The sequence below is a fragment of the Dipodomys ordii genome, unplaced genomic scaffold, assembly GCF_000151885.1.
Source record: "Dipodomys ordii isolate 6190 unplaced genomic scaffold, Dord_2.0 Scaffold120, whole genome shotgun sequence".
Taxonomy (NCBI): Eukaryota; Metazoa; Chordata; class Mammalia; order Rodentia; family Heteromyidae; genus Dipodomys; species Dipodomys ordii.
This window is the reverse complement of record NW_012267336.1, coordinates 1,984,796-2,005,076: the sequence shown is the minus strand read 5'-3', so window position 1 is coordinate 2,005,076 and position 20,281 is coordinate 1,984,796. Positions and strand designations below refer to the sequence as shown.

Here is a 20,281-nt window from a genome sequence, read left to right as displayed (position 1 = left end):
CTCTACCACTTGAGCTACAGCGCCACTTCCAGTTTTCTGGTGGTTTATTGGAGATAGGAGTCTCACGGTCTCTCCTGCCCGGGCTGGCTTTGAACGCGATCCTCAGATCTCAGCCTCCTGAGTAGCTAGGATTACAAGCATGAGCCACCAGCGCCCGGCTCAGCAGAGTGATTTTCTAGGTCTGAAATGGGGGAGGGGAGAGTTGGGGGTTCCAATTCTATAATATCTCCTTTAAAAGCTGCTTGTTGAGCTGGGTGCAGGTAGCACACACCTGTAATCTCTGAGGATTGTGACTCAAAGCCAGCCAGGGCAGAGGCTCTGTAAGACTTATCTCTAATAAACTACCCTCCAAAAGCCAAAAGTGGAGCTGTGGACAAGTGGTATAGGCTTCATTTGCCTTGAGCAAAGAAGCTTGGAGGTAACATCCAGGCCCTGAATTCAAGCCCCTGGACTGGCAAACACACACACACACACACACACACACACACACCACACACACACACACACACACACACACACACACCTTCCTGTTGAACACCTACCTTGTGGCTTATGTTCTGATCTAAATCTCACCTGTTAAAGTTATCTCATCCTGATTTGTGCAAGGGAGTCAGAGAGGGCCTGGGCACTGGGGGAAAGGCAGGGGAAGTCTTGTGGTAGGGTTGCATTTGAGGAGAGTGTTGCAGGGTGGATGTAGAGAAGAGAAAGCATTCCAGAGAAGGGCAAAGATGCTGTTTTGACAATTGGGATGTGTTTGGAAGGTGGAGACCTTGTGAACATCAGAAAAATAGAGCTTTTGAACTGCTTGGCTGTCTGTTGTCATTTAGCCTGTGTGATTATATTGGCTTCTTTTTTCTTTTTCTTGTCTAACTTCTTGTGTGTCTTTTTCTGAGGTACAATAAACTGATTTATTATTTAAAGCCTTCCAGATTCAGATACATCATGGTTTAGTTCAGGAACATGTTAACAAATTCAATTTGGGCCCTGATACCTTTGCTGATGGAGTCCATCATTCATCTTAGCCTTTCTAGCTGTGCCAGCACATATGGCTGACATCTTTAAAAAAATAGTCCACTGTGAGTTTAAGATCCTTTCCTAGGTAATTGATGGGCTCTGGCCCTTAAGCCTGCACAATTAGGTTTGGGTTTTCTCTGCACAGTTTACTGGCAGGTGGCTATATAATCTTTAGGGAGAAGACCTTGGGATCCTTCTTGGTTTTTCTATCTAGTCATCTCTCCTCACTGGCTCATTGATATCTTCCTGCAGAGTTTATTGTATCATTTTTTTAATGTTTTACTACAAGGGTTTGTGGACTTGGAGAGTTCAAGTGTACTCACTCTAGGGTATTTGTGAATGTTTCAACACAAATCTGTAGGGGCTGGGAAGGTGGCTCAGTGGTAGAGCGCTTGCCTTGCATGCATGAAGCCCTGGGTTTGATTCCTCAGCACCACATAAGCAGAAAAAAAAAAAAAAGAGTCTCACAAATCTGTAGTGGTTAATTAGAGATAAGAGACTCATGGACTTTCCTGCTTGTGCTGCTTTGAATCTTGATTCTCAGATCTCATTCTCCTAAGTAGCTTGAGCCATTAACACTCAGTTTTTCTTTTCTTTAAATGTGTGTGTGTGTGTGTGTTTGTTTTTTGCTGATCCTGGGGCTTGAACTCAGGGCTTGGGCTCTGTCTCTGAGCCTCTCTGTGCTTGAGGCTAGCACTCTACCACTTGAGCCATAGTGCCTCTTCTGGCTTTTTCTGTTTATGTGGTACTAAGGCATGGAACCCAGGGCTTCATGCATGCTAGGCAAGCACTCTACCACTAAGCCACATTCCTAGGCCATCTGAGTGGGTTTTGAGTCAGGGCCTTGACACAGGGCAGTGAACTCCAGAACCTCCTGCCTCACTTAGCCTCCAAGTTCTGGCATTACAGATTTCTGCCTTCACACCCACCGTATTTCTTCAGAAAATATCTACTGACCCCCCACCCCACCATAAATATTTATGAAATTAGTAGTTATATTTCCTGCTCCTTCTCTCTCCACCTGTTCTGAGTTTACATACACTGTTCATTAGCCTTTGTTTCTATTTTAAAACATTCTTGAGCTTTCAGCTTTAGTGTCCTTTGTGCTCTGTTAGCAAAAGCTTGATGTATTTGTCTGCTTTTTACCCTCTCCTGGTTTGAACCGTTGTCCATTAAACCACTTTTATGGTTTCCTCTACCTTATGGTAGAGTCTCAGATTTGAGACTTGGTCATAAGGTCTGGTCGGTTAGGTGGTATGTGCAGGTCTTTTCCCAGGGTTTCTCCATTCATCTTAGGAAGAGATGTGTTCTGTCATCTCGCAACCTCTCTCTCTCTCTCTCTCTCTCATCTGTCATGGGGCTTGAACTCTGGGCTTGGGCATCGTCCCTGTGCTCTCCAGCTCAAGGTGAGTGTTCTACGGCTTGAGCCACTGCACCACTTCCAGTTTTCTAGTGATTTATTGGAGATAAGAGTCTCACAGACTTTCCTACTCAGGCTGGCTTTGAACCGCAGTCCTCAGATCTCAGCCTCCTGAGTAGCTAGGATTACAGGTGTGAGCCACCGGTGCCTAGCTATCTCACAGTCTCTATGCAGAAGGAGATCCTTAAATTCTGACCTACTGAAAGTGGTTTTTCTGTTGCTTATTATACATGGACATCAGTTTGCTTTGGCACATAATTATTCTCAGGTCACTGAATTTTTTTTCTCCTTTTCATTGTGACCTGTTACATACGGAAAAGCACATGAAACACGAGTGAGGAAAAGTGTTTGTCCCCAGAGCTACGTCTTTCACGTCAGCAACTTGAGGATGTGCACACCCCTAAGCAGTGTGCATGACTTTGTGACAGCTGCACAATTTACTCTCTGCTACTTTACCTCTTTTTTTTTTTATTTTTTTGGGGTCCAGTCGTGGGCCTGAACTCTGGGCCTGGGCGCTGTCCCTCAGCTCTTCAGCTCAAGGCTAGCGCTCTACCACTTGAGGCACAGCGCCACTTCCGGCTTTTTTTGTGTTTATGTGGTGCTAAGGAATCTAACCCAAGGCCTCCTGCATGCAAGGCAAGCGCTCTACCACTGAGCCACCTTCCCAGCCTTTACCTCTTTTTTTTCACTGTGTGCTATTGAGGAGCTCCTCCTCCCACATTGTTCCTTGCAGCTTTCTTTCATGTATTGTCATTGCTATATAGTCATTCTGTTATAGGAACACACTGTCAGGGGACATTGAGGTGTTTCTAGATTGGGGTTTGAGGGCCTCTGGTGTACTAAGTAGCTTTATATCTATATATCAATGTATTTCCATTTGTGAGTGAAAATACTGGTGTTGGGGCCCATGTTTGTGTAATTCCTGGGTATAACCAAACATTTTCAAGTGTCCGTGTCACTGTACACCCCTCCTGCACCCTTCCTCAGCTCACTTTTCCCTTCTTGAGTCATGTGAGGTAAGCAATTTTTCCATTTTACTGATGAGAAAATAGATTTATTTATGTATTTAATCGGTCATGGGCTTGAACTCTGGGCTTGGGCGCTGTCCCTCAGCTCTTCAGCTCAAGGCGAAGCGCTCTACCACTTGAGCTACAGCGCCACTTCCAATTTTCTGGTTGTTTATTGGAGATAGGAGTTTCACGGACTTTCCTGCCCAGGCTGGCTTTGAACCGTAATCCTCAGATCTCAGCCTCCTGAGTAGCTAGAGTTACCGGCATTAGCCACCGGCGCCCCGCTTGAGAGAATAGATTTAACGATGTCTAATAGCTTGGTGCCAGTTCGCAGTAGTGTGGGCGACAGAACCAGCATTTGAACTCTGCTCTTCGTTACCTGCCACACTGCCGTCCTTACAGTAGGGACTTGCTGACCATCAGGGAACTCTCACAATGTTGAAGATGTTTTTAAAGGCTCTTGGGATGGCTTGGTGTGGTTGTTCCTATGTCTTAAAGTACTATCCAGTTTTGTGGTAATTGGTACTCAGCCAACACATCGAGCATCCTCACACCTGCCTACTTCCTTTTTCCTTGCTTCTAGCATCCAGCCCGTGTACGGAGCGCAGCACCCTCCTCTGGACCCTCGGCTCACCAAAAAGTAAGTCAGGATGTATCTCCAGTCATGTGCCTCCTTCCCTCGCCCTGCGCCTCCCCTTGTTCCATGTTGACCTTTTATGTTCGATTTTGGACCTGGAGGTGAATAATCCTCTCATTTCCAAATGGTCCATGGCTAAATGGGAGGCTAGCTCATGTGAGAAACTTCACGAGTGTTTCTGTTCTTTGCAGAAGGTTGGCATAGGCTACACATTGTCCCTGGATGACCCTCATAGGGTCCTCTGGGAGCTTGTTGCTTCTGAGTAGAAGGACTGCTCCTCTCCCTCCCCTCTTTGCTCTGAGCCAGGGCAAAGAGCTTGGAACTGTGAGCTGATCTTCCCTGGCCCTGCCGCCCTGGCCTACACTCTCAGCAATCCCCAGCACATGAGCAGTAGTTAGAAGCCATTTCTGTAGTCAAATTCTAGTAAATTCTTTGTAAACACCACAGACACTAGGTAAAACTAAGACGTGAGGATGAGTCTTCCTCTCCTGGTGTTCACATGGCTCCTGTCTCCATGGGCGGCACTCAGCCATAGCGAAGGTAAAGGAGGAGGTAGGGCGTCAGCCCAGATTTTCCAACTTTGGCCTCCATCTTTGGGCATAGTGAATCTTAGAGGCCTGTTTCTGGGAAAGCTCGTGCAGATCTGTTTTTCAACCTCTGGGCCTGTGTAGTAGTGTCATATCTTCCTTCCTTCCTTCACATTCACTGGAAGTGCTATTATGATTAAGAGTCTGACTCTATGCCATTCTGGAAAGATCCATCTCTGGAGACAGCCAGAAACTCTGTGCTTGCCAGGGTTGGGGTGGGGAATGTGAGGATAGGCAAAGGATTTTTGTTGTTGGGCTTGAACTCAGGGCCTGGGTGCTGTCCCTGAGCCTCTTTTTGCTCAAGGCTAGCGCTCTACCACTTTGAGCCACAGTTCCACATCTGATTTTCTCGGTAGTTAATTGGAGATAAAAGTCTTACAGATTTTCCTGCCTGGGTTGGCTTTGAACTGCAATCCTCAGATCTCAGCCTTCTGAGTAGCTAGATTGATAGGGGTGAGCTACTGGTGCCCAGCTCTTTTTTAAGATTGGCTCTTCTTGTGTAGCCCAGGATGTCCTCAAATTTATTATGTAGTCTAGAATGCCTTGTGATCCTCCTGCTTTCGCTTTCTGTGTAGTGGGATTAATGGCATGCACTACTATGTTTGTTGTAATAACTTCTTAAGTGGAGCATGTTTTCTCTGATATTTGTGTGATATTGCCATTGTATAGAATAAGTTCTGTTTTCTTCATTTTATTGAGAGTAGTCTGGTCAATAGTGGAAGGCACTATCAATTACCTACTTGATCATCTTCCCTACCCCTGCTTCTTCCTTGTATACAATGTGTGTTTGTGTGTTTGTACGTGTGTGTGTGTGTACGTGTGTGTACCAATTCTGGAGCTTGACCTCAGTGCTTTGGTGCTGTTTCTGTGCTCAAGGCTAGTAGTGTTCTACCACTTTGAGCCACAGTTCCACTTTCTGTTTTCTGGTGGCTAATTAGAGATAAGACTTGGCTTCGTACCATGACCGGCAAATCTCAGCAAGTTTGAGTCTCTGGCACCTGGCTATTGCAACATTTTTAGTTGGTTGTGGCTCTGGAACTCAGGGCCTGGGTGCTGTCTCTGAGCTTTTCTGCTCAAAGTTAGCATACTACCACTTTGAGCCACAGCTTCACTTCCGGTTTTCTGGTAGTTAACTGGAGATAAGAGTCTTGTAGACTTTTCTGCCTGGGCTGGCTTCAAACCATTGTCCTCAGATCTCAGCTTCCTAAGTAGTTAGGATTACAGGTGCAAGCCACCAGCACCTGACCATTACAGCATGTTTTATAATTGCCTTAATAAACAAGTGGCCTATAAAGCCACCATCTACACCTTTATTAGGTGGTTGGAAATACTGTCGTTGTGCATGTTGGGTCAGGGTTGGCATACCTTGTCTGCACCAGTCATCTCTTGAGTTTCCCTTCATTCTCTATGTAAGGCAGATCTTCAGGGACATCACCATGTCCCAAACTGTCAAGGCAAACTTTCTGTCCTTTCCTTTGGTTGCTTATGAATGAGGTTAAACAGTGAACATTTTCAGTGATCACTCAGCAGAGCTGCAGGCATACTTGGAATAGAAGCAATCCCTTAGCTTTGCAAATTGGGAGGACTTTAATTGTCTGAATTAATTGCTTCCCTTTTTCATGTGTGTGCTTCATTCTACATCAGGGGACCCCATCCAGCTCTGCTCCACACTGTTTTACAATTCTAGATTGTTGCTATAAAACATTTATCGCCCTTATTTTAGTATTTTGTTGGGACGTTTTTATTGCTTTCTCTGCTACATGATTATCGCTCCACTTCAGAATGCCATTAATTACTGGGTGGTTAATCCCCATCACTGCCGAAACCTTGGATTGGGTCTTCAATTATCTAAGTTGCATGAGCACCATAAATCATTCCCTGTCTGTGCATATTGACTTCAATTTGTCAAATTATTACTATTAGTGGAATATTGCTTGCAATAATTTTTATAGCTCATGTAAAACCAATCTTATTGCTGAGAAGCCCCATTGGCCACATGGTGATATTACATATGTATTGTTGTTTGAATTTGATGCTAAAGTAGGATAAATCTTGCTTGGTTGGTTGTGGGGCTTGAATTTAGGACCTGGGCGCTGTTCCTGAGCTCTTTTGCTCCAGCACTCTAGCATTTGAGCCACAGTTCTGCTTCTGTTTTTTAATTGGAGATAAGAGTCTCACAGGGACATTTCTTCCCTGGCTGGCTTTGAACTGTGATCCTCAGATCTCAGCCTCCTGAGTAGCTAGCCTGAGGAGCTAGCGCCCAGCTTCTGCCTCCTTTTTTTTTTGTGTGTGTGTCAGTTGTGGGGTGTGAACTCTGGGCCTGGCCGCTGTCCCTGGGCTCTTCAGCTCTAGGCGAGCACTCTACTGCTTGAGCCACAGCACCACTTCCAGTTTTCTAGTGGTTTATTGGAGATAAGAGTCTCATGGACTTTCCTGCCTGGGCTGGCTTTGAACCGTGATCCTTAGATGTTAGCTTCCTGAGTAGCTGGGATTACAGGCGTCAGCCACCTGGCCCAGCTTCCACCTATTTTTTAGCTAGATTTTCTCAGCAGAGAGTGCTTGCTGGCTCTTGAGCCTTGACCCCTCTGCCTGCTCACAACCTCAGCCAGCTTCCGGCTTTTTCCTCCTATGTGTGAGTGGGATCATCATAGTTTCTATCCCCTAAGCTGATGACTATGCAGGGGATATGAGAAAAAGTGTACACAGGGAGATTAGCATGGGGCTGGTTCCCAGTGAGTAGCCAGTAAATGCTAACTGTCATTCATGTGTGAATATATGAATCTATTTATGTTCCTTGGAGAGACATTGATAAACAGGAAAGCTTTAAAGCCTTAAATCTTCCATCACTTTCCATGCTCTATGTTTTTCTGCTTCTGCAGTGCTAAACACAGTACCTTTTCACTCCTTCGCTTTCTCTCTGTCATTCCTATAGGTAGGTGTCTCTCACCAACCTAGTTCTGTCCTCACAGCCCCTTTCTCTTCTGGGCGATGCCAGGCCCCTCCTCACAAAGCCTCCTTCCTCACGCAGAGCCAGCGTTTTGCTATATCCCTAGAATACTTTTGGGAGCCTTGTAATGTTCTGCCTTGAGGCTTTTGTCTTTCTGCTTCAGGGATGATGGCTTTGTGTCCTACTTCAGGTGCTGAAATGTGTCTTTCCAAGTTGTTGTTGTTGTTGTTGTTCTTCTTCTTCTTCTTCCTCTTCCTCTTCCTCAAGTTTGAACTCAGGGCCTAACCCTTTTTGCTAGGTGGGTGCTTTACTACTTGAGTCATACTCCCAAACCCTTCCAACTGGTCTATAGTAGTATTATCTTTTTTTTTTCTTTTTTCTTTTGGTTGCGGGGCTTGAACTCTGGGCTTGGGTGCTATCCCTCAGCTCTTCAGCTCAAGGCGAGCACTCTACTGCTTGATCCACAGTGCCACTTCCGGTTTTCTAGTGGTTTATTGGAGATAAGAGTCTCACGGACTTTCCTGCCCCAGCTGGCTTTGAACCATGATCCTCAGATCTCAACCTCCTTAGATCCTGGCGTGAGCCATCGGGGCGGCTTATCTTTATCTTTTTTGTTGTTGTTGTTGGTTGTGGGGCCTGAACTCTGGGCCTGGGCGCTGTCCGTCAGCTCTTTAGCTCAAAGCTAGCGCTCTACCACTTGAGCCACAGTACCACTTCTGGCTTTTTCTGCTTAGGTGGTGCTGAGGAATTGAATCCAAGGCCTCATGCATGCAAAGCAAGCACTCTACCACTGAGCCACCTTCCCAGCCTTTTTTTTTTTTGCCTGCACTTAAGGTCCTGGGCACTATCCCTAAGCTTCTTTTGCTCAAGGCTAGCACTCTTACATTTGAGCCACAGCACCACTTCCATCCTTTTCTGTTTATGTTGGACGGAGGAATCAAACCCAGGGCTTCAAGCTTGCTAGGCAAGCACTCTACCACTAAGCTACATTCCCATCCCCTTGGCCCTCATTTTTTTTTTCTTTTTGTTTAAGAAATAGAGCCCTAAACTGGGTTATGACTCAAGTTATAAGTACCTGCCTAGCAAGCATGAGGCTATGAGTTCAAACCCCAGTACCACCAAAAAGACAAAAGAAAGAAAAAGTATCCCCAAACTTAGGCTTTTTTTTTTCTTGGCTAACAGAACAAAAAAAATGGACATTTTCATTTTGGGACCTAGTATAAAATTACATCCTCTTCTACCATATCTATGTCTGCTGTAACAGCTGATTTAGCTCATGTTGCCACAACAGTTGAACTCAAAAATCTTAGTGGCTTAACCGTGAGAATAAGCATTAATAAGAGTTATTTCTTGCTTAGGCTTGTGTCCAAAATGGGGTGGGGAAAGGGTGGAGGGCAGGCTCTGCTCTACATCATCAACTCACCCAGGCTGAGGGAGGCCCCACCCCATGGAAGTCTGACAGCCCCATGACAGAAGAAAGGGTCATGGAGAATTCATACCTGCTCTTTCAGGCTTTGACCTGCAAATAACTTCCTCACTCCCCTCAGCTCCTTGGCCAGAGTCCATTATAGGGCGTCACTTAGGTGCAGGGGCTGGGAAATTATGGAGGCACTCTTGGGAGATTCATTGTCTCTGCTTCAGATGTCTGTGCTACATGGGGCTAATAGGGATGGGTCGAGATAAGCTGGTCTTGTTCGAAGAGGTTAATGGCTGTATCTAGGGTAGTTTGTGCTATTAATATTACAAAAATAAGTAAATAAAGGTGGTCAGATGCTCCTTGCTAATGCTGTCTCCTTTTTCGAAGCTTCATTAAAGAACGATCAAAAGTCAATGCTGTTCCTCTGAAGAATAAGAAGGCCTCGAGTTTTCACGAGTTTGCCCGGAATACCAGTGATGCTTGGGACATTGGCGATGATGAGGAAGAAGACTTTTCCTCACCTTCTTTGCAGACTCTGAACTCAAAAGTTGCCTTGGCAACTGCCGCCCAGGTCTTAGAAAACCACAGCAAGCTGAGGGTAAAACCAGAACGGTCCCAGTCCACAACATCAGACGGTCCTACAGGCTACAAGGTCATAAAGTCCAGCAGTGATGCCCAGCTGTCCAGAAACTCCAGTAAGTCCACCCTGCCCCTGGCGCAGTCTCCTCACAGAGTGCATTAGAAATAAAAATGATTTTCCTATAGGTCCTCACTCTGGCCTTCTGTGAGAATGGGAAAGCAAGCTCAAGCTTGCGGAGGATGACATCTGGAGCCTCCCACTTGGGTAGCTGCTTAGCCCTGTGACTGGGGCTGAGTGTCACCTGCCATTCTCCACCTCTTCTCTTCTTCCTTTCTCTGGGGTAGTTGATGGCTTCACGTGCTTTAGGCCTGGTCAGGTTTATGAATAGTGACTGGCATATTTAAAGTTGTTAGCTTTACCCACCATTGGCACTGCTGTTGACTTCCTCAACCCTGAGGAACAGACTAGCCTCAGGTGGTTTTTTCCTGTCCTGTGGAAGGGAGAACTTAACACAGGTGTCTGGTCACAGACCCCTCCACCATGTGTGCCTGTCAGGTTGGATAGGGTGGGAAACCGGCCTCAGGAGCTGCTGGGGGTGATGATGGTGGTGCTAGAAGGTATTTGGGCCTTCACGAGTGTATTTCTGCATCCATTGTTTGTTTCCCTCCCTCACTCCCTCCCTCTCTCCCTCCCTCCCTTCCTTCCTTTCTTCCTTCCTTCCTCCGAACACAAGGCCAGTCTTTGGGCTTGAAGTCAGGGCCCGGGCACTGTCTCTTTTTACTTTTACTCAAGGCTAGCACTCTACCACTTGAACCACAGCACCACTTTTGGCTTTTTCTGTATGTGGTATGAGAAATGGAACTCAGGGCTTCAATAATGCTAGGCAATCATTTTACTACTGAGCCACATTCCCAATCCTGGCAGTTGGATTTATAAACCTGGTAGGGGAGGTTGATAAGTAATTCACTGTTAAATATTTGTGACCACTACTTTTATGGCCAAGATAGATTAAGAATATGAAGCAAAGCTGGGCACTGGTGGCCTATGCCTGTAATCTTAGCTACTCAGGAGGCTGAGCTCTGAGGATCGTGGTTCAGTGCCAGCCTGAGCAGAAAATCTGTGAGATTCTTATCTCCAATTAATCTCTCAAAAACTAAAAGTGGAGCTGTGGATCAAAGTGATAGAGGGTTAGTCTTGAGAAAAAGAGCTCTGGAGCCAGGCGCTGGTAGTTCACACCTGTAATCCTAGCTACCCAGGAGGCTAAGATCTGAGGATCACGGTTCAAAGCCAGCCTGGGCAGGAAACTCTGTTAGACTCTTATCTCCAATAAACCACTAGAAAACCGGAAGTGGCGCTGTGGCTCAAGTGGTAGAGTGCTTGCCTGGAGCTGAAGAGTGCACGGACAGTACCCAAGCCCAGAATTCAAGCCCCACAACCAACAACAACAATAAAAAAAGAGCTCTGGGACAGTGCCCAGGCCCTGAGTTCAAGCCCCCAAAAAACCTAAAAAAAAAAAGCAGTCATGAAAAGACTGGCACAATTAGAAACTGAGTTTTCTTTTTGGCATTCAGTCCTACCAAAGGTGTCACTCAGGTCTCACCATTACTTCTCTAGACTACAGTTTGCTCCTTGGAAAATACATGCAGATTCCTCCCTGTGTCATGAGGGTCAGATGAGAGGCCACGTGTAATAGTGACCAGCCTGCTAACTCACATATAGCAAACACTAGTGTTCGTCCTGTACTCATAGACCTGCTACCTACCATTTGATCTAGAGATGTCTAGAGCCACAGAGTGTAGCGTGAATGTACATTCTGCTACTTCAGCCATCTTTTGGCAGAATTGAAAGCTGCTTATTGTGGTGGGAAAGGTGGAACACAGAGCAATCGATCACAAGAGTGTACCATCTGCCATGCAGGGCTCTCTGGTGTTCCTTCTAACCCTTGCTGCAGCAGCTGGTCATGCCTGGACTGCGGTGAGCAGGGTGCTCTGGGCTGTGGACATTGGAGAAGAGCTCTGTGTTCATACAGGACTCATTCCCGGGCCTTGAATAACATTCTAGATTGAGGTAGAATGAGTATTTGATTTTTCTCAGTGTTGCCATGCAAGTTCTCAGGAGTGGTTTCAGCATCAAGAGCTCTGTTATCACACAGCATGCCTTTGCCTGATGATACACACGCAGCCCTTCTGTGAGAAGGAGCAGAGCCCGACAGGGTCTCCAGCCGGCCTTTAGTTGGAGCCTCAGGCAGCACACACTGTTTGCCACCTCAGCTCTGGAGGTGGGGGCATCCTTGCTGGACGGGCAGGTTGAGGTTTCTCAGCATCCATGCTCTTCACAGGCCGTTCTTTTTCTCTTTCAAACCATCTCAGGTGACACATGTCTGAGGAACCCACTCCACAAACAGCAGTCACTCCCTCTCCGGCCCATCATCCCCCTCGTAGCCCGGATCTCAGACCAGAATGCTTCCGGGGCACCCCCCATGACAGTCCGGGAGAAAACCCGCCTAGAAAAATTCCGTCAGCTTCTCTCCAGCCACAACACTGACTTAGGTGAGTTCCCGAGAGCCCTGGGCATAGCAGCAGCTCTTGGTGACTGGGAGTCTCAGAGACCTGGAAGCTATTGCTCTTTATTCTTCCTTCTTTTACTTTTCTAGCATCTCCTGATCTGGCGCCCACTGCAGTGACATGCAGGTATTAAGGCAGAAGTTTGTTGCTAGAGATGAGGGACCAAACTAGGCGGGATGGGTTTTCTGGCGCCTGTAGACCATAGTGCAGCTATGGCTTTCATCTCTTCTGCCTTGAGGGGATCCTCACAGAAATCCACACCCATGGGGCTCTCTGTTCCCTTCTAACTCTCATCTCTGAGCTGATTGATGGCTGCCATGCCCTTACTTGGTACTCTGCCGCTCAGAGCTGTCATTTTGGGCCTTACCCTTGCTTGTCGGCAGCAGGTGCTGGTGGTGGTGGTATCTGTCTTTGAGCGGTAGGAGGCATCTGGCAGCTCTGATCTGGGTTTGTTTTAGGGCCTTGTGGGAGGACTTAATCCAATGAGGCTGTTGTCTGTTTGCAGATGAGCTGAGGAAGTGTAGCTGGCCAGGGGTTCCCAGGGAGGTTCGGCCTGTAACCTGGAGACTCCTGTCGGTGAGTTCTACCCCTGTGTAGAGAAGCGTGAGCCTCACACAGCCCTTCTTGCCTGATGAGGTTAGTCTGGACATGTTGGTCTTACTCCATAGAGTTCTCCATCCCCACTGGATGGCTTAGAGACCCCTGCAAGTTCATCCCACCCCTGCAGGGTGGGGATCGAGTCCCACTCCCATGCAGGAAGATGGGCACAGCTGGCTCTGTAGTCACAGCAGGGGAAACCAGCACGCGCTGTGAGCAAGCTGGACACTGCCTAGGCAGTGGGAATAACTCAAGTGGTTGAAGCCTACTTCCCATGGTGACCCGTCACTAAGTGGTTTCTCATAAGCTGTACTAGTGTCCCTCCCCGCCCCCCATGAATACTGTGCCAGCCACTGCGAGGGAAGCGCCTGTAAAATTCATCTGTTGATCTAGGAAGGACTTTTTTGAGGGCCTGTTGTTTGCCAGGCACTGTGCCAGATGCTGTGAGCAGATCCAAAACCGAATAAGCACCCATCCCTGCTCTCCAGGCACTGCTGTGCAGTGCATGGCTTAAGGTATTTGAGAGGAAGCGTGTCTTCTCTCTGAGCCCCCCAACCTGCAATCTTACAACCATGTAACCATCACCCCTGCCACTTCTAGGCTCAGTGCCGTTCAGAGTGGCTTTGCTGAGCAGAAAAGGATTGGGAGGTATGAGAATGAAGACTGGGATGGGGACCAGGGCTAAGAGTGAAAATTGGCTGGAGCTTGGACTAGGAGCAGGGCTGCTGCCAGGTCTGTGCTGGCATCAAAACTGCTCTGTCGCAAATTCCATTTAGCTCCCTGAGCTGGTGGTGCTCAGGGTTACCCTGGAGAAGCATGTGTGTTCATTGCCAGGCTATTTGGCACACCTAATGCTGTGCTGTAGAAGCTGCCAGATCCTTGTGGTTCCCGGAAGTGTGGAAGGGATTACACCATGGCAGTGAGAGGTCATGGCCTCTGAGGCGGAGACTCAGGCCCAGCTCCCTCCCACTGACCTCCATTCCCTGCTGTGGAGGAGGCCCACTCTGAGGGCTGTGAAGCTTTCCAGTGGTCCATGCTCCACGGGCAGGGCGGGGCCTCAGGAATGAATAACCCTAGGAAAGTCAGCCTCACCTCAGCTGCACATGTGGATCCCATTGGCAGAGGAAAAAACAAACACTGAGTGGCCCAAACCAAGAAGACTACCCCTGTCCTCTTGGCAGTTTTCCTTCTGCCTTTGCCAATTTCCCAGCCACTGCTCAATCTAAAATGAAAAAGCATCCAGCCAGCGTCTGTCCCTCCAAGCAGCGAGCGTCCTTCCTCACGGGCGGTGTTGTCTGCAGGGCTATCTCCCAGCAAACACCGAGAGGCGGACGTTGACCCTGCAGCGGAAGCGGGAGGAGTATTTTGGCTTCATTGAGCAGTATTACGACTCCAGAAACGAGGAGCATCACCAGGACACCTACAGACAGGTACAGTCTTAGCGGTTCTGTTCTCGACCTGTGTCTCCTGGTAATACTTAACTCCTGGAACCTCCTGGTAGAGACTTTCCAGGTCTCCAGGCGGTGGCATGTCTGGGGCGGCTTCCATCATTCCCAGGCCCTCCTCCTTTCTTGGCACTGAGTATCTTTGATTTTGGTCTTTTTGAATAGGTTGACATCTTTAGCAGTGGTCAGTGGTAATACGTCCTGGACCTTCACATGTGTACAAGTCACCTGGGACCTTGATAAGCACATCCCCTCCACCCCCCTCCCCTGGCCCTGAGGATTATGGGAAAATGCAGGATTGCAGTGAACCCCCCACAAATCCCCAGTAGCAGATGCCACTGATTCACAGACCACACTGAGTACTATGGGCTACAGACCACTCAGGAGTGGCCCATGCCACTGACAGCCACAGCACCCACACTTCTCTGTTCTTTTTGTCTGTCTGAGTCTTCACGGTTAGGGAGTCCTCCATCTTTGCCTGCAGTAATCTTCACAGGCTGAGGAGGTATGCATGCAGAGGGAGGAGAAGAGGGGAGACTGGTGGAGGCACAGCTGTCCACAATCAGCCTGAGAACTGAAGTGGCCTCTGTTGCGGTGGACGCTGTCTTACGATGGTTAGACTGGGCCTTGGAAGGTCCTCCAAGCTGAAAGCAGCTGGACTGACCACTTTGGCAACAGAAATGAGATCTTTCAGCACCAAGTGAGAGGCGAGCCGCCTGGGCCTTCCTCGAATCTTACCCATCAAGACTTCATAGACCTTGCTGACTCCTCTGACTCCCCAGCCTGGTCTGTGAGGTTGCAGTGGGAGCTCCTTCAGATCTTGGAAAGTCAGAGGCAGCAGGAGGGCCACATACTTTGATCACACCTGTACACAGTGCTGGCCCGGAGTTGCTCAGACTTATGGGGAGTGGGTGGGAGCAGTGGATTGGCTAAGGCAGTTGGATGAAAATGGCCATTTCGGAAGGTGCCTCGCTGTTAGCTGAGCTGAGGCCAGTTTGCACATGCTCAATGGAGATAGTTTAGCTGGACTTTTGTCTGTGTCGGTTCTTCCTGAAGGTAAACTGTGCTCTAATTCTTACTCCTCTGATTCCATTTGTTAAGAAAATACTTGTCAGAAAAAAAAAAAAAGAAAATACTTGTCAGAAGAACACATTGGCATTGGTGTTTGTGCATATGGCTTCTCTTTTTCAGATTCACATTGACATTCCAAGGACGAATCCTCTCATTCCATTGTTCCAGCAGCCACTTGTACAGGAGGTGAGGGAATTACTTAACGCTCTCTGGTCCTTCCGCCCCAGCGCACGGCCCCTGCTCACGGTGTGCAGCTATTGCTCCTCTGCGGAGCGTTCCCTCAGAGCACTTTCTCTTGTGTCCTCATGGGTCCTTCACAGGTAAGGAGCTGGCCCAGCCTTCAGCCTACCTGATGCCCATGAACAACCCCACCTTACAGTTGGCCTACTTTATCAAGATGGAAGTTAGGATTTAAAAAAAAGTTTGGTAAATATACATAAAGTTTACCATTTAACTATTAGTTTGTGTGTGTATGCTGGGGCTGGAACCCAGAGCCTGGGCAATTTCCTGAGCTTTTTTGCTCAAGGCAAGCACTCCACCACTTAGGCCACAGCTCTGCTGCCTGCTTTTTGGTGGTTAATTGGAGATAAGAGTCTCATGGACTTTCCTGTCTGGGCTAGCTTCAAACTGCGATCATTGGATCTCAGCCTCCTTAGTAGCTAGGATTACAGGCATGAGCTACTGGTGCCCAGCTTTTACTACTTTTTTCAATGTATGATTCAGTGGCACTAAGTATATTCACACTGTTACATAATAGTTACCTCCATCTAGTCCCAAATCTTCCCAAACTAAACCCTAGTATCTATTAACTAGTAATCCCCTTTTGTCTAGCAACCACCATTCTACATTTGTGTGTGTGTGTGTATGAGAGAGAGAGAGAGACAGACAGACAGACAGAGAAAGACAGAGACAGAGAAACTGGGGCTTGAACTCAGGGCCTTGAGTTCTCACTTGGCTTTTTCTACTCAAGGCTAGTACTTTACCACTAAAACCATGCCTCTAGTTCTGGCATTTTGCTAGTTAATTGGAGATAAGATTCTCATGGGTTTGGCTTCTTCAGCTAGCTTTGAACTAGGATCTTCAGATGTCAGCTTCCTAAATAGCGAGGATTGTAGGTCTAAGCCACCAGCACCCAGCTTACCAGTTTACTTTTTATTTCTCTTCATTTGACTACTCCAGGTCTTTCAGCTAAATGGAACTAGAAAACATTTGTCCTTTTGTGACTGGCTTAATTCACTAGCATCAGCCTTCAACGTTTCTTTGTGTTATAGCATGTGCCAGAAGTTCCTACCTTTTTAATCTTCCCAGCTCAGCTGTAACTACCAGCTCCTTGAGGCCAGGAATTTCCTTCCCAGCTCTGCAATAGACAGGATGCTAAGTGTTCATGTTCCTTGAAGTAATCTGTCGGTTCTGTGCAGAATAGAGAGAGCTGGTAGCAAAATTCTGAAAATAAATTGACTTTGAGTGGTGTTCGTAATTCTACTTAAATACAGGTGTCTCTCTTGGTGAGAGCCTTCCTGACTTAGCAATACCATAAGGAAGATTTTGGGGATGACACCATTGTTTTACCCATAAGATTCAGTGCAATGGAAGTTAAATATGCAGCCAGGGTTCCTTTCTTCCCCCTGTTCAGTTTCCCACACTTCATCCCTGCTTAGCCCTCATTTCTGGGTGGCAGTGTTGAGATACTTACCTTTTACTTGTTCATGTCAGCCCAACTTGTATATGAACGTAGTAGTTTGTTTAAAAGTCTTCCCTTCATAGTGAAACTGGGAAACAAGGATGGAAATGCAAACGTTCATCTCATCTAGTCTTTCTGTTAAAACAGTAAGAATGCCATCCAAGGACCAGAAAGTAACACTGAACTGAAATGCTTGCTGTGAGGTCTTTGAGACCTGTCTGTAACAAGTCAAAATGGCTCCTAGAAGAGGAGGCAGGGGCAACCCATGTGGGATTTTCCTTTCCACCCCCAGCAAGCTGTCCTCCGGTGGCATTCTTTTGCTTCTTTATGGTACTGCGTAAGTGTGGTGCATTGTTCATTACCCACCAGACATCCTGCTGGTCTCCTGACTTGAACAGCCAGCTTCTGTGTACTTGGCCATTGTTAAAGCCAGTCACTGAGGATTTGTGTATTCACAAGGGCCAACAGTGTAGGGCAGGCGAAGCCCTTGGTCTGTCCTTCACAGCAATGACCTGGAAGATCTTCTTTAAATTGTTTTTATTTTGTGCCATTGGGAATGGAACTCGGGGATTTCTGCACGCCATCGCTACCCCTGAGCTGCATCCCCAGCCCCAGGAGGAGCTTTTTAACACAAGCATCCAGACAGACACATGTCAAAGGTGGTGAGAGGAGGCAGACTGGGGCAGGGTGTTCTTGCGATTTTTCTGGAACATGATGGATCTAGCTTGGGCTTCATTTTCAAGGAAGGGAGAGAGGTCATTCAGCAACTGAGAGGCAGATGTATAAAAGGGCTCACATGCATACAAACAGGCTGTAATACAAACAAGGACGCCATGTTCTTCCTTCAACACGGAGAGCGAGCAAGTGCGTAAGGCAAGTGGAGGCAGAAAACCAGTTCGGTTTCAGGCAGGGTTTTGTTCTGCCAGAAGTGTTCCTCAGCTTTCTTAGACAGCTGGAGGCAGACTCGGTCACCTATGATGCAGGGGCTAAGAAACATCCTTTATTGTCTCTAGATTCTTTGCTTCTTTCTTACACTAGATAACCAGCTCCTGAAATTGTATTTCATTTCCCTGGTCTCCCTGAGAGACCTCGTCTGGTTGGAAGGGCCTCTTTGGAATGACCCCGTGCTCTCTGACCTGTCCCACCTTCATGTGCCTGCTCTCACCTGCCATCTCTGAATGGCTCAAGCCTGTATCAGGCCTAGGAGTTGTGCTTATCAGGACACAGGCAGTCAGGGGATAGTGTCAGGTTGAGAGAAGATGAAGGGAAAGCCCAGAGGGCTAAATGAAAGCAGAAGACAGTTGACTAGGATAGGACAGGACTCTCTTAAGGGACAGTAGATATGTTTTCCTTGTACCCCACATAGGCCTATGTGGCTTCTTTTGACTAATGTCTATAACTCCAGAGGCTTCCCCGGGGGCCTCTGGCTGAGTTCTGTTGCTCAGAGCTCTAGCTGTAGGAGTTCATGGGATTTGAATCCCTCAATGTCCTATCCCAGCCCGTGTCCCAGTTGTATCCTGACATACGAAGGCACTTCCTGCTTGTGTTGTCTGTCACTTGTTCCTACTTAGGCGAGAATGAGCTAAATCTAGATCTCCTTCTCAGCAGGGAGAGAGGGAAGGGTGGTGGAGAAGGTATTCCTATCTGAATCCTAAAATGACCAAAAAAGATTTAAGAAAAGATGTCAGGTAGGATGCTCTGATATCTTGCTTCTGGCAATAACCAAAACAGCAGCATCCATAATTGAGAATGTGGTGGTATTAGGGACACTCATAACAACCCTTTTTCTAATTATTATTATTGACGTTTTTTTTTTTTAAATAGTGCGAGGGGTGAACCCAGGGCTTTGAATATGTTAGGTTATTTTGATTTGGGGGTGTGTAGATATTTTTGAGACATAATCTTTCTGTGCAGCCAAGGATGGCCTAGAACTTGCTATGTAGCTCAGGCTGGCCTTGAATTTGTGATTCTCCTGCCTCCACTTCCTGAGGACTGGAATGACACGCAAAAGCCACCATACCAGCATTCTGTTTTTAATCAATCTGTGTCACTATCCTTTCTTTTCCTCCCAACTTTATGTCCTGATACCCAGATACTGAGAAGCTAAAAGGGGGAAAGTATCTAAACCACAACTTGTGTGTTAGAAACTTTAAAAAATGTATTATTATTTATTTATTTGCCAGTCCTGGGACTTGAATTCAAGGCCTGGGCACTGTCCCTGAGCTTCTTTTGCTCAAGGCTAGCACTCTACCACTTGAGCCACAGTGCCACTTCCAGCTTTTTCTGTGTATGTGGTACTGAGGAATTGAACCCAGGGCTTCATGCATGCAAGACAAGCCCTCTGTCACTAAGCCACATTCCCAGCCCATTTTTTTGTTGTTGTTTTTAAATTTATTTATTTATTTATTTTATTTTTTGCCAGTCTTGCAGTTTGAATTCAGGGCCTGGGCACTGTCTCTGAGTTTCTTTTGCTCAAGGCTAGCACTCTGCCACTTGAGCCACAACACCACTTCCATCTCCTGTTTATGTAATTCTGAGGAATTGAACCCAGGGCTAGGCAAGCACTCTACCACTAAGCCATATTCCCAGCCCTTAGAAACTTTTTGTACTGATATTCTTCCTTTGTCCCTGGTGTTTTAATTGTTCTAAATGATTCTCCCCCCCCATGCCTGAAATTAATTATGAAGTAGGAAAAAAGGAGGGTGAGAAGGAGGTGTCCTCTGATTTAACACTTGTGTCTTCTTTCTTTCTCATTTTCCTAGATCTTTGAAAGAATTCTATTTATTTGGGCCATCCGACACCCTGCCAGTGGGTATGTCCAGGGAATTAATGACCTGGTCACTCCGTTCTTTGTCGTCTTCCTCTCAGAATATGTGGGTAAGAAGCACGAGCACTGAGCTGAACAAGCTACTGCTCTTTCCTATCTGCCATCTGTTTGCTTTTCCTGAGCATGCAGCCAGCGGGTATGTCTTGCTGAAAGAGGGACAGATAGTGGCTTTGGAATACACAGTAAGAGCTGTTTGAGCAGCAGTAACAGCCTGGAATTGATCTCTTGAGATAATCACAGATCTCACCTTAAAAGACCTGCTTTGTCACAAGAGGGGCCAAGTTGATCAAGTTATATTCTGCCCCAAACACATGGTTTGATGGCTTTTCCAAGGTGATTTTAGGATTCTTTGGAACTTGTCTCAGACATTGGTGCCCACCCATGAATGCCAGGACCTTGATTTCTCCCCTCTGTTCCTCACTCCTACCCCTGGGTTCTCCTCACTTTGGAGCGTGCTTACTTTCATGGAGGTGTGCGGGTTTTC

At 47.1% G+C, this 20,281-nt stretch overlaps 1 protein-coding gene across 2 annotated transcripts in view; it reads left to right on the top strand.

Annotated features, from left to right (window-relative positions):
* Positions 1-20,281, top strand: part of Tbc1d22b (TBC1 domain family, member 22B) — a 62,838-nt gene that overhangs the window by 12,475 nt on the left and 30,082 nt on the right. For both annotated transcript variants that reach the window (XR_001175583.1, XM_013029652.1), the window contains exons 2-8: positions 4,028-4,084; positions 9,420-9,727; positions 11,982-12,161; positions 12,682-12,752; positions 14,075-14,203; positions 15,410-15,475; positions 19,733-19,847. Coding sequence is in view for 1 of the 2 variants with exons in the window: in XM_013029652.1 (XP_012885106.1) it covers positions 4,028-4,084; positions 9,420-9,727; positions 11,982-12,161; positions 12,682-12,752; positions 14,075-14,203; positions 15,410-15,475; positions 19,733-19,847 (926 nt within the window). In the remaining variant the exon portion in view is untranslated. The remainder of the gene's footprint in view (positions 1-4,027; positions 4,085-9,419; positions 9,728-11,981; positions 12,162-12,681; positions 12,753-14,074; positions 14,204-15,409; positions 15,476-19,732; positions 19,848-20,281) is intronic.